The following is a 12,195-nucleotide window of genomic DNA, read 5'->3' on the forward strand; positions in this document are numbered from 1 at the left end:
CTCTTCCTGTCCTTCTGGCCCTTGGTCGTCTCCACACAGCGCCTCTCTCCTTTTTGCCTTGCTTTTCTCCCCGCCTCTCCAGCGAGCACCCTCTGCTGAACCATGCAGCCCGGATCCAGCACCCCCTGCCGGAGATGAGGTGTCACTGGGGCTGCACTTCCTCTTTGACTGAGGCACTGTCACCAGTGGAACTATTCTGTTATGGGGTGTCAGTGAGGCACCACATCAAGCTCTGGGGCAGGAGCCTGGATGGGGGGAGATTCTGGCCTATAGCCCCAGCAGTGGCCATTTTTTGTAGAGGAAACGACCCCTGCAAGCCCCAGGGAACTAGGTGTTCCCTCAGCCTGCTTATTCCCTGGGGATACCAATGGGGAATGGGGGTTTCACATGTAAATAACCTCAGGCCACATATAGCCAAGACTGTGGTCGCCAGCAGAACAGCACACGGGCATCATGGGGAGTGCACACATCCATGGGTGTGCATCCGCATGTTTGAGCAGACCTGATTCCTAGTGCAATAGATACACACACAAGAGCAGGTCTCACACCTAGACACTCAGCTGGTACATTAATACAGGCAAGAGATCGGACGTGTCCCTGGGGCCCCTGGAGAGTGGAGAACCAGAACTGGACTCCCATGCTCCTGAGCCTGAGAAGGAGCCAGGATTTACCAATGTACATTGCCAGAGAGCCACAGTAATATGTCAGCAGCTCCCCATCAGCTCCCCCATCCTGCACCCAGCACCTCCCGCCCACTAGCAGCCCTATTGATCAGCGCCTCCCCCCCACCTCCCAATCAGCTGTTTCGTGACGTGCAGGAGGCTTTGCGGGGATGGGGAGGGGGAAGAGTGAGGGCACGGCAGGCTCGGGTGGGGGGGAAGTGGTGCAGTGAGGGCAGGGCCTGTGGCAGAGCCAGGGGTGGAGCAGTGAGCACCTCCCAGCACATTGGAAAGCTGGCACCTGTAGCTGCACTCCCGGAGTCGGTGCCAATACAAGGAGCCGCATATTAACTTCTGAAGAGCCGCACGTGGCTTTGGAGCCACAGGTTGGCCACTCCTGGACTAGGAGATTGAAAAGAGTCGGCCCCTCTCTCATTTGCTGAGTCAATGCCATGGCACAGGGTCCAGATGATGCATTGATCCTGCTGTGTATACTTTCCTGGCCCAGGTGGTACCATGCCAACCTGTCCCGCCTGCAGGCCGAGCACATGCTGATGAGGGTGCCCCGGGATGGAGCCTTCCTGCTGCGCAAACGCAATGAGCCCAACTCCTATGCTATCTCCTTCAGGTGAGTGTGAGCTCCCCAGGGTCGAGCTGGCCAGTCGGCCAAACCCGTCACTGGGGCCTGAGCTGAGAAGCAGCAGACTTGTTTCCCTGGTGACCTGCTGGACTGAAAGGCCACAGCGTGTAGCCATTGCTATCTCTCCTCCCAGCCCCGTGCCCTGCCATGTGCTTGCACATGATTTTCTCCAGTCTCATTAGCTGAGCACAGTTGGGCTGGATGGGTTCTGGGACGGGGACCTTCAAGGAAAGCTGGTGCTGCAGGAAGTTGTGTTGATGAGTCACTAGGGCTCCTCTTCCCTTCCCTCAGGACTGGCTGAGTTTGTCTGCACTGCAGTTAGACACCCCTGGCTGGCCCATGCCAGCTGACTCAGGCTGTTAATTGCAGTGTAGACATTCTGGGACCCTCCCACCTCGCAGGGCACCAACTGAAGCTGGAACATCTACTCTGCAATTAAACAGCCCCACCCGCCCGTATCAGCTGGCACGGGCCAGCCACGGGTGTCTAACTGCAGGGTAGACATACCTGGCGTGCTGTAGGCAGTCGTGCCATCTTGTAGATTGCATGGAAAAGTGAGCTCTTGCTCTAGTCATTAGATACCCCCATGGAACTTACTGTAAGTCAGGATGTTACCCCAGTGTCCTGGCTGCCTTCCCACTGGGATGAAACCTCCCACGATAAGCCACTTGGACACGGGGATCTTCTTCGTTCCTTTCCTGAACTGCTGTGCAGTGCTGCTGTGCGCTGTTCCCCAGTTGCTGCCGTCCACCCTAGAGGTGGCTGCATCTCAGGGTGGGTGAAATGATTCCCCTCTGCAGTTTGTAAAAACAGAAGGCACGCCCCCCCCCGGCCTCCCCACCCAGCCCCTCCTCATGTGCCCTTTGGGCTGTGTTGTTAACAGAGCGGAGGGCAAGATCAAGCATTGCCGCATCCAGCAGGAGGGCCGGCTCTTCATGCTGGGCAGCTCCGCTGAGTTCGAGAGCCTGGTGGATCTGGTGAGCTACTACGAGAAGCACCCGCTCTACCGCAAGATGAAACTCCGCTACCCCATCAACGAGGAGACACTGGAGAAGATGGGCACTGCTGTGAGTCCTGGGGGGCAGGGGAATCCCACAGAGGGCGTTGGGGAAGAGGGGCAATGCAGCTGGGCAGTGTGGTGAATATGGGGGCGCTTTATGGCCACCCCACAGAATCTTGGAAAAGCCAAACTTGGCTGCATCCTGGGGTCCCTAAACTTTGCTCAGGGGTTGCATTGGTAAGTTGCTCAGAGTCCCAGGGACTGGCTAATCAGATTGCCAGTGCTCTAATCCTTATGCAGAGGTGTAGCATGTGCAGACTACATCTCCCACAGGGCTGGCGCTTCCATTTAGGCGACCTAGGTGGTCGCCTAGGGCACCAGGATTTGGGAGGGCGGCAGACTGCTCCGGTGGACCTCCACTGGTCCCGCGGTTCCAGTGGAGCATCCGCAAGCACACCTGCGGCAGGTCCACCGGAGCCGCAGGACCAGTGGACCGTGCACAGGGACGCCTGCAGCAGGTCTACCGGAGCCGCAGGACCAGTGGACCGTGCACAAGGACGCCTGCGGCAGGTCCACCGGAGCCGCGGGACCAGTGGACCGTGCACAGGGATGCCTGCGGCAGGTCTACCGGAGCTGCGGGACCGGTGAGCTGGCCCTGCGCCTAGGGCGCCAAAAACCCTGGCACCGCTCCTGATCTCCCAGCATGCAGTGCTCTGGCTTGATGCTAGGGGCCACTTTGGAGGTTGTAATCAAGGTGTGACACACAGGAAAGCGGGGAAGAGACAGATCTTTCTGGACTGACCCCAGTTGCCTGACATAGCCTAGGGGTACGAAAGGGAGTGCCCCTATCCCATGACGGGGGAGCTCTCAGCCTGCTCTCTAGCTCCATTAAGGAACCTTCTATTCACATTTCCTCTTTTCTAGTGGGGATGTACACAGGTTGCTTCCTCTGCCCCCAGGAGAGGGGGAAGGGGGGAAGCTTGTGGGCTTGCCTCCCATGTTACCGCTGCCACCTGTCCTTTGCAGGAGCTGGACTATGGAGCCCTGTATGAAGTGCGAACCCCTCACTTCTACGTGGAGGCCAACAAGATGCCAATGGCCAGGGTAAGAGAGCATGAACCGGGGACTCCCCCCAGGGCTGCGTGGCACAGAGAGGGTGGGAAGAGGGGGAGAGGGATTGATGATACTTTGTTCCGACTTGCTGCCAGTTCAAGAAGTGTCTGGGACTCCCAGCAGTCACTCAGCCATCCTGGGAACTGCAGCCTGCATGTCCCGTCATTCTGTGCCCATGGCATCCACTCCTGTCTGCAGACCCAGGCGTTTGACACTCAGCGTTCACTTGAAAGGGTTACACTGGATCCCTTCTCTGTCGGTGAGCCCTGCAGAGCCGGTGCGGCTTGGAGCGCGAGAGCAGGAGTCTATTCCAGCTCACCTGCAGAACTGTTACAGTAGCGGAGCTCCGATGGCAGAATCTTTAGTTGGTGATGCAGGGACCAGAAAGACCCAGCCTGACTCTCAGATCCCGGGCGGCATTTTCAGCACTAGTAGCTAGAAAAAACAGCTCTTTATTTATAGCAGCGCAGGCTGGATCTGGTGTCAGTGAGAGAATAAACATGGAGCCCCCTGGGGGCACTTATCAAATCACTTTTCAGGGCACCACTGCACCTTAAACTTCCTCTCCCAACAAGCGAACCCTTGGGCCGAGACCAAACACGGGACACGTTCGCCCAAAGGGAGCTCTTTTCTGGTTATATTCAAAACCGTTTGCAACGTTGAAAAGGAAATCGGACTTTCCTGGTGCCGTAGATGGCAGTGACACAGAGTCTGTGCGTTAGACCAGGAGACTGCTGTGAAGATCTGGAGATGTTGCAGAATCTCCCCTGCTCTCTTGGCAGCTCTGTAAGCCAGAGCAGCTGCCACCTTAGGGCCTGAATCTGCCTCCCATTCTCCCTACACAGTCCCAATGGGAACTGCGGCAGGTCAGGCCCTTGATGATTATCCCAACAAGGAGCATGGCCTGCTGACCTGTACCATGGCAGGCATGCCATCGGAGCGGCCGGCAGAGACTCCCGGCACCCACTCTGCCCCCACTCAAGCTTTGTCCTTCTCTTCCCCCAAACCTGTCTGGAGAGACAGTGGAAAAACCTTTGACGTGCCCCTAGAAGAGCTGTGGAAATCTGTGGTTCTCTGTCTCTGCCAGCAGCACTGATGCTTCTGTCTGGACACAGGGGATTGGGTTGACAATATGGCTGCTTCCAGCTGCATTATCGCCCACCTAAATAGTTTGTCGACACTCATGATATATATATTGAGAGAGTCCTCGGTTACCTGAGATCAAGGCCTGGGGAGCTACTTTATATTCCTTTACAGTTTTTCTTCTGCAGCGTTCCCTGCCCAGGAATGCTGGGCGCGTAACTGCTAAGGTTAGTGTGTCTCTGCTCTGCTCCCCAGTGTACGGTGAAGGCCCTCTACGATTACAAAGCCCAGCGGGAAGACGAGCTCTCGTTCTGCAAACAGGCCATCATCCACAACGTGGACAAGCAGGATGGAGGCTGGTGAGTTCTCCCTCCTGTCAGGTCAGGGGTCCACTCCTCTCCTGGCACTGCCTGGCTGTCCCGGAGGAGGGGTCCCCTGCCTAGAAAGGCCTTTCTTATCAGATCGCAGTGGGGCCAGGGCACTGTGGAGTCAAGAAGAAAAACCACGGCTCAGGATAACACGAGGCGTCTGATGTCGCTTTGTCTGATTGCTCTGGGGAGACGCTCCTCTCCCAAGGACTTTCCTCTGCTCATGAGCAGCTGGGTGTCTCCTTGTTGGCTCAGTCCTGGCCAGCTCATCACCCAAATTACTGACCTGTCAGGAGATCCCCCTTTTTCTCGTGGGGGCCATCTGCGTCCTAGCCTGCGGGGCTGGGCCCGAGGAGGGGTTCTTTTTCCAGAGCTGAAAGAACACCAGTGGTGCAACCCACATGCCACAAACGGCCCCAGATGCTCTCTACCAGCAAGGTGGAGTCCTTCTTCCTACTTACCTTCCGGGACATCTGATGGGACGCCGGATCCCTGACATGCCCAGTGCTCTGCCCAGTTAGGGACAGCTGTGCCATATGCCTGCTGTGAATATCTTGTGGTGGAGCTACGCTGCCCTCGCCAGGACCGAGCTCCTCTGGCTCCTTCACTCCCTGCTGGCACAAATGCTAACGGGAAACGCTCCACGCTCATCAGTCCCCTGAGCCACCTGCGGAGGGTGGACCAGGGGAGGCCAGCCTGCAGCTTCCACTCCACGGGCCCATCACCTGTGACCCATCAAGTGCTGATTCAGCCTGAGACTGAGGGTGTGTCTACACTAGAAGGGCTGCAGCGACACAGCTGCAGTGCAGACACTTGCTCCAGCGATGGGAGGGGCTCTTCCCCTGCTGTCGTTAATCCCCCTCTCCGAGAGGCAGTAGCTAGGTCGGGAGAAGAATTCCTCCATCACCAGTTGGTGTCAGCGCTAGGGCTTAGGTTGGCCTCATTACACCACCCAGAGCGTGATGTTTTTCACAGTCTGGAGTGATGTACTTAAGCCTACCTACCTGTGTAGTGTAGGGCAGCCCCGAGAGCCCACACTTGTGTTAAATCTCTGCCCTTCTCTGGCCCCTCCTAAGCGCTTGTTAAGACTCACAGCCCTGGGTAGAAGTCATGGCAGATGGCAGAAGTGAAGCAGTTAGGAGAAGTGACATGCCCAGGGCATGCAAGCAGAACCAGCAATGGAAACCAGGAATCCTGACTCCCCCATGTCCCTGCTCTAACCACGGGACAGCTGGCCGGTTACCAGGCAACCAAACCCTCCAGCGGTTCTCTGTGCCCTGCTCTATGCGCCAGGCTTCCTGCAGAGTGGAGTTCAGCAGACGTCACCCCGGCTTCTGCTGCTGCTCCAGGTGGCTACGGGAATTGCATGCCCTGTGCGTGTTGCTGAGACGTGTTTTAATGGCTCCTTTTCTGTTTCCCTGTTCCCCTGACATTGCGTGCAGTGTTCACATCCCTAGAACCCCTGAGTCAGTGTGCTTGCCTTGTTCCTGTTACCCCTTCTAGGTGGCGGGGAGACTACGGGGGCAAGAAGCAGCTGTGGTTCCCAGCCAACTACGTGGAGGAGATCATGAACATGCTGGGACAGGAGCAGGACGAGGCTGTGAGTTTAGCCCCCATGCTGGCTTCTTTCCCCACTTTCCACCACAATCTGAGGGACCCATTCAGCTGTCCTGAACACCACTGACAAGCCGCCCCTGTTGCTAAGAAGCCACAGGCACCAAACCTGGCCACGTTGCCAACTTCCCTGGAGCTAGGGTGACCAGATGTCCCTATTTTATAGGGACAGTCCCAATTTTTAGGTCTTTTTCTTATATATGCTCCTATTACCCCCAATCCCCTGTCCTGATTTTTCACATTTGCTGTCTGGTCACTCTACCTGGAGCCCAAGTGATGCTGAGAATTCTAACCACCCTCACCTTTAGTGTCGAGTAGGGGCCCAAGGAAACTACAGCTTCCAGCATGCAGTGCTCCGTCCCAGCAGCCTTCTTTCCTTCTGAAGTTCATCTCACCACCTCAAACTGCAACCCCCTGAATGATTCCTCTCCCGCCTTGGTGTCTCTCTCCACCGTCCGATACAGCCCTGTTTAAAACCTGCTTGATAAATGGGAGAAGTGGATTTCCCCACCTTTGCTTTACTCAAAAATAGCTGCAATGATTTTGCTCAAGCTTAGGCAGGGTCTAGGGACCCATCCTGGAAAACCTCTACCCAGAAAGCCGACCCTTCAGAGCAACTCAGACGAGAGGGTTAGATCGGAAACTCTCCTGACTACTGCTTTCCAGCCCCTCCGCTCAGTACCGCAAATACAGCAGGAGAAAGGCCAAGACTGGCCTGAAAGCAGAGGTCTGTCTCTATTTCTCTTGGTAACTGGTCTTTCTCTGCCCCATCTCTTCTTCTCTTCCAGTCAGCAGAAAACAGCCCCCTGGGGAACTTCCTGAAAGGGTTCATTGACGTACCGTCCTGCCATGTAGGTGAGTGTCTGTAACTGTCACCGGCGGAGTGAGAGGTTCTGGAATGTATCGTTTTGGGAGGAGAGTATTTAACCATGAGACACTGCTGGAGACAGAAACCTCTTCTAACAGGAGCAGCGTTTGGAGTATTCACCTTTTGCATGGGTGCCACTCCTGCCTGGAGCACCTGGCTGGGTGATTTGTGCAGCTGCCCATCTGGAGGCAGTTCAGTCTAGTGAATAGAGCACCAGACTGGAACTCTGGAGAGCTGGGTTCTATTCCTAGCTCTGCAACTGGGCAAGTCAATTCACCTGCTCTATCCCTCAGTTTCCCCATTTATACAATGGGGATACTGACCTCCTTTATGGAGAGCTATGGGTAGAATTTTCTATAGAAGCTGGGTATTATCATCATTATTAAATGAGGTCTGGGGGGGTCTAAACCTGTTCCCTCCTGGCTGGATTTCTACCTTGGATCCCTCAGTTTAATGAGTTGTGGGGGGTTTCCTGTGAGTGGGGCTGTGGAGTACTGTGTAAAGTGATCCAAAGGGAGGTAGGCAATGCCTTTACTGCGCCCCAAAAAGCAGGCTCTGGAGTGCCCTTGTCTCTCCAGAGCTTTGTAGCAGGCATCTCTGCGAAGGATGGCAGTGACTTCCGAGCTTCTGGGAAAGAGCCCATGGCCAGCCCGTGCTCCCATGTGACTGGCTGCGGCTCTCCTAGCTGTGGCCCAGCCCGAGGCCTGGCTGCAAGGGAGCTGCTATCTCATGGCCCCCATTTGTCCTAGCAATCGGGACTTAGAAGGAAGGGGATTCACAAGGAGAGGTGAAGCCGACAGTCGGTGCTGAGCACCCCAAGCCTTAGGGGGGAAGCTGAATCCACCCCAGAGGCAGATTTGCTGAATGGCCTTTACTACAGCTTAACTGGCCTGAGCTGAAGGCCCAGCCCATTCCCTGGCAGCTCCCATCCCTTTCCTAGGCGGTAGATCCGAGCAAGTTGCATCAGGGCTGTGGCCCTCTCCGGTGAACTGGCAGGGCTTTAGGGCCCAGTCCTGGGGGTGCTGAGCACTGTCAGCCCCATGGAAGGCAGAGGACATTGAGGGAACTCAGGACCTCCTGAGACAGGCTGTGAGATGCAGAGCCTCCTGTGTCCCTCTTGGCTTGAGGTGAATAAGAGGGAGGTCAGGCTAAGAGCCTTTTGCCCTCTTTCCTCCCCCGGTTTCCCATGGTGTGAGTGACACCACTGGGAGGTGAGTCAGGAATCGTACCCTGCGTCAATCAGCTGGCCCACGCGCCCTGGGTAGCGCAGGGCTGCACAGGGCGACAGAAGACCAGGTTTCACGCTAGGTTCTGACGCTCTGCCAGCGGCGATGTTGCGTCAGAGGAAGAAGCCGAGCCCCACTCCACCCCCCGTGTGCAGCAGATTGGAGAGCAGGACCCTGGAGGGGTCCTTTGCTCCACGGAGCTGTCCATTGGGAATCTCTCCAAGTAAAGCCCCCTCTGATGTCCTTATAGTTATCTCCAAAGACGGGAGGAGCTCCAAACCATTTGTCTTCACCATCCATTCCCAGCAGATGTCCCACCCGTCCCAATCACTGGACGTGGCTGCAGACACACAAGAGGAACTCAGCGACTGGGTGGCCAAGATCCGGGAGGCCACACAGAACGCAGATGCCAGGGTGAGTGAAAGGAGCCGTCTGCTTTGAGTGTCAGTGGCGTTCACTGTCGCCATTAGAGTGACCCTAACAAACATCTAGGCCAGGACCAATGTGCCTCACAAAGGTGGGGGCTGGGGCTCACTTTGGGGGGTGCCAGGGCACCCAGGAAGGCAGAGCGTTCCCCACTCCCTGTCTGGGGGGGGTGCAGCTCCACTCCCTCAGGCTCTAGCTTACCTTGATGCTTGGGTCCGAGATACAGTGAGCACTAAAGCTAAGGGGTAATGCCCACACTTTGCCCATTCGGGGATCTGTTGGCAACTGAAGGGATCCATTAAATGAAGGAGGATGTAGCCACCATCATCCTGACTATGGAGGTGCAGCCCTTGAAAACTACAGTTCCCAGCATGCATTCCTCCAAAGCAATCCCAGTGGAAGGCTGTGTGGTTCATTTTGGAGCACAGAATCCTGGGACCTGTAGTCTCCAGAGGATGCACCTCTGTCTGGAAGGGGAGTGTGAGCATGGGCTGCTTTGTAGGACTCAGTGGTTCCCCTGAAACATCCCTGCCACGGGTGAAGACATGGTGTCCAGCCCTAACAGACAGGCTCTGCCACGCCGTTTGTGTGGGGTGTGTCAGTGGCTCATGTTCCTGTGGCCTCTCTGCGTTCTGGGCAGTGACCTGAGTGCCTGCCTTTCCCTGCGCAGATGCAAGAGGGGAAGATCATGGAGCGGAGGAAGAAGATCGCCCTGGAGCTCTCCGAGCTGGTCGTTTACTGCCGCCCGGTGCCATTTGACGAAGAGAGTAAGGCCCCAGCTGCTGCTGCATCACTGCCTGAGCCCTCCGAGGGGTGTTGCCAGTGTGGATGGGAAGCAGACAGGCCCCGGGAAGATCCTTCCCACCCATCCAAACAGCTGCTCCCTCCAGGCCCTGCCTGAGCCCACGGCTGTCCCAGCCAGCTCTAGTCCCCAGCAGAACTGCCCAGCCCTAGGCCCTCCAGCCAGCCACCCCTCTCCACGCCAGGATTCAGAGCAGCCGAGCTCCATAGCAAGGGCAGTGGTAGGTGGGCAGTGGGCCCCATGTGGAGGCTGTGCCCTAAGTTCAGGCAGAGGAAAGCTCATGGTGGGGACTGCCAGCCTAGGGTACAACTGTCCTCAGTGGGCATCACTGATGTGCCAGACTCCAGAGCACCCTGATACGTCCCTAGCGAGGGCCTCTGGTGGCCATCCACCGACCATGCCCATTGTCCCTGCAGAGATCGGCACAGACAAGGCTTGCTATCGGGACATGTCCTCCTTCCCCGAGACCAAGGCCGAGAAGTACGCCAACCGCAGCAAGGGCAAGAAGTTCCTGCAGTACAACCGGCGCCAGCTCAGCCGCGTCTACCCCAAGGGCCAGCGCCTGGACTCCTCCAACTATGACCCGCTGCCCATGTGGATCTGCGGCAGCCAGCTGGTGGCCCTTAACTTCCAGACCCCCGGTAACTCTCCAGCCCCATACCAGTGGGCACGGGGCAGTTCGGACACAGATCCATTCCCTTTCACATAGCGTGAGGTGCTTTGCCCAGCCAGCTTTGAATGTCCTGAGCAATGGGGCTCCCCTCCCTTCCCTGAGGAGACAATCCCACAGCTGAACGGCTTCCTTAAGTAAGACCCTGCAGTCATGTGACCAAGAGCCAGCCTGACATAATTGCCAGCAACCCCAGGTGGTTCCATCCACTATACAGGCTGTTCCCACCCAGGGCTCAGAACGCACTGCAAGGTGTCATTTGTGGAGATTGCGGCACTGTCTTCCATCAGGGCACAAGGCATGGCCTCTGTGTGACAGAAGTGAGGGGATTAGCTCCCCCAACCAACAGCACTGCCAGGGGCAGGGCCTTCTACACAATGCCCTACATGCCTCCACACCACACGGAGACCTCGTGCCTCTGCGCTGCCTCTGGCCCCACATGGGCTTCTCCCCCAGCTCATTGGTCATTGCCACTTGGATTATTCCTGTCTCCCATTCTCCATGTGCTGATTGGTTTTTGTCCCTTTGAATGTTCTGGTGTCTCTCTCCGCGTGCTGATTGGTTTTTGCCCCTTTGAATGTTCCCATGTCTCTTTCCATGTGCTGATTGTTTGCTACCTTTGGGCTTTTTCCAGATAAACCAATGCAGTTGAACCAGGCCCTGTTCATGCTGGGAGGCCGCAGCGGTTATGTCCTGCAGCCAGACATCATGAGGGACGACATGTTTGACCCCTTTGACAAGAGCAGCCTGAAGATTGTGGAACCCATCACCGTGCAGCTCCAGGTAAGTGAGAGACCAGCCTAGGACTTGGAGGAGGGACCAAGAGACCCACATCCTGGGACCTGTCGCCTCAGGCCCATCAATCACTTAATGTCTGTTTCTTTCATATATTAATGTCGTTGGCCAAATCCTCATGTCCGTCACACCCATAGAACCCCACTGCAGCCAATTTGGCCGCATGGGGGTAACAGAGGGCAGTGTCGACACAGGCGACAATGACAGAGAAATATATTTCACTGTGCAATGACCCCTTCCACCCTCACAGGCAGGGAGCTCAAAGCCTGCTCCAGAATCACAGGAGGCCCCAGTGCTTGAGCACAAGGAGAATCTCTGTTGGGTGTTAGCAGTATACAGCCTATGACACACAGCTGAGCAGTTCTGGTTCCATCCTGTAGGGGGAAATCCCCATATATATATACAGACTCTACTTCCCTGCTTGTGTGACCCCCTTCCTCCCTACACACACACAGACTCTACTTCCCTGCTTGTGTGACCCCCCTCCTCCCTATACACACACAGACTCTACTTCCCTGCTTGTGTGGGGCGAGCCATTTTTTATGATGAGTCAGTAAGATGGTGAATTCGGGATGATAGTGGGCAGGGTGAGCAGCGTCTGGGACTAGGCCAGGAATCTTGTCAAGCCCCCCAGCTCCATGACGGAGTGTTTCTGCTGCCAAGAATTACAATCGGATAAGCAGCAAGGCCTGGGCCTGGGATGTGACAGATGCGGGATCACGTGGCAGTACAGGCGGGCGCTTAGACACTACTGTGGTGAGCACGGTATAAAAACCTCTCTAGAATAGAGTAGTGAGGGGTGCAGGGACACTGGTAAAAATCCTGAGGCCGGAGTGGGTGTGTGCTGCTCCCATGCCCTGGGAGGGCGCTGCCTGGCCCCTGCTGGTGCATTATGATTTAGGACACACAATGTCATAACTGTGCTGCCCCT

The 12,195-nt window shown here is 56.3% G+C and overlaps 1 protein-coding gene across 1 annotated transcript in view; it reads left to right on the plus strand.

Moving 5' to 3' along the window:
- Positions 1 to 12,195, plus strand: part of LOC127045083 (1-phosphatidylinositol 4,5-bisphosphate phosphodiesterase gamma-1-like) — an 85,854-nt gene that overhangs the window by 63,047 nt on the left and 10,612 nt on the right. Inside the window, exons 18-27 of the mRNA XM_050940595.1 lie at positions 1,168 to 1,287; positions 2,183 to 2,366; positions 3,326 to 3,403; positions 4,751 to 4,854; positions 6,367 to 6,463; positions 7,266 to 7,332; positions 8,822 to 8,985; positions 9,668 to 9,764; positions 10,216 to 10,440; positions 11,104 to 11,252. Of these exons, the coding sequence (XP_050796552.1) occupies positions 1,168 to 1,287; positions 2,183 to 2,366; positions 3,326 to 3,403; positions 4,751 to 4,854; positions 6,367 to 6,463; positions 7,266 to 7,332; positions 8,822 to 8,985; positions 9,668 to 9,764; positions 10,216 to 10,440; positions 11,104 to 11,252 (1,285 nt within the window). The remainder of the gene's footprint in view (positions 1 to 1,167; positions 1,288 to 2,182; positions 2,367 to 3,325; positions 3,404 to 4,750; positions 4,855 to 6,366; positions 6,464 to 7,265; positions 7,333 to 8,821; positions 8,986 to 9,667; positions 9,765 to 10,215; positions 10,441 to 11,103; positions 11,253 to 12,195) is intronic.

The sequence above is a fragment of the Gopherus flavomarginatus genome, chromosome 2 (genome assembly GCF_025201925.1).
Source record: "Gopherus flavomarginatus isolate rGopFla2 chromosome 2, rGopFla2.mat.asm, whole genome shotgun sequence".
Taxonomy (NCBI): Eukaryota; Metazoa; Chordata; order Testudines; family Testudinidae; genus Gopherus; species Gopherus flavomarginatus.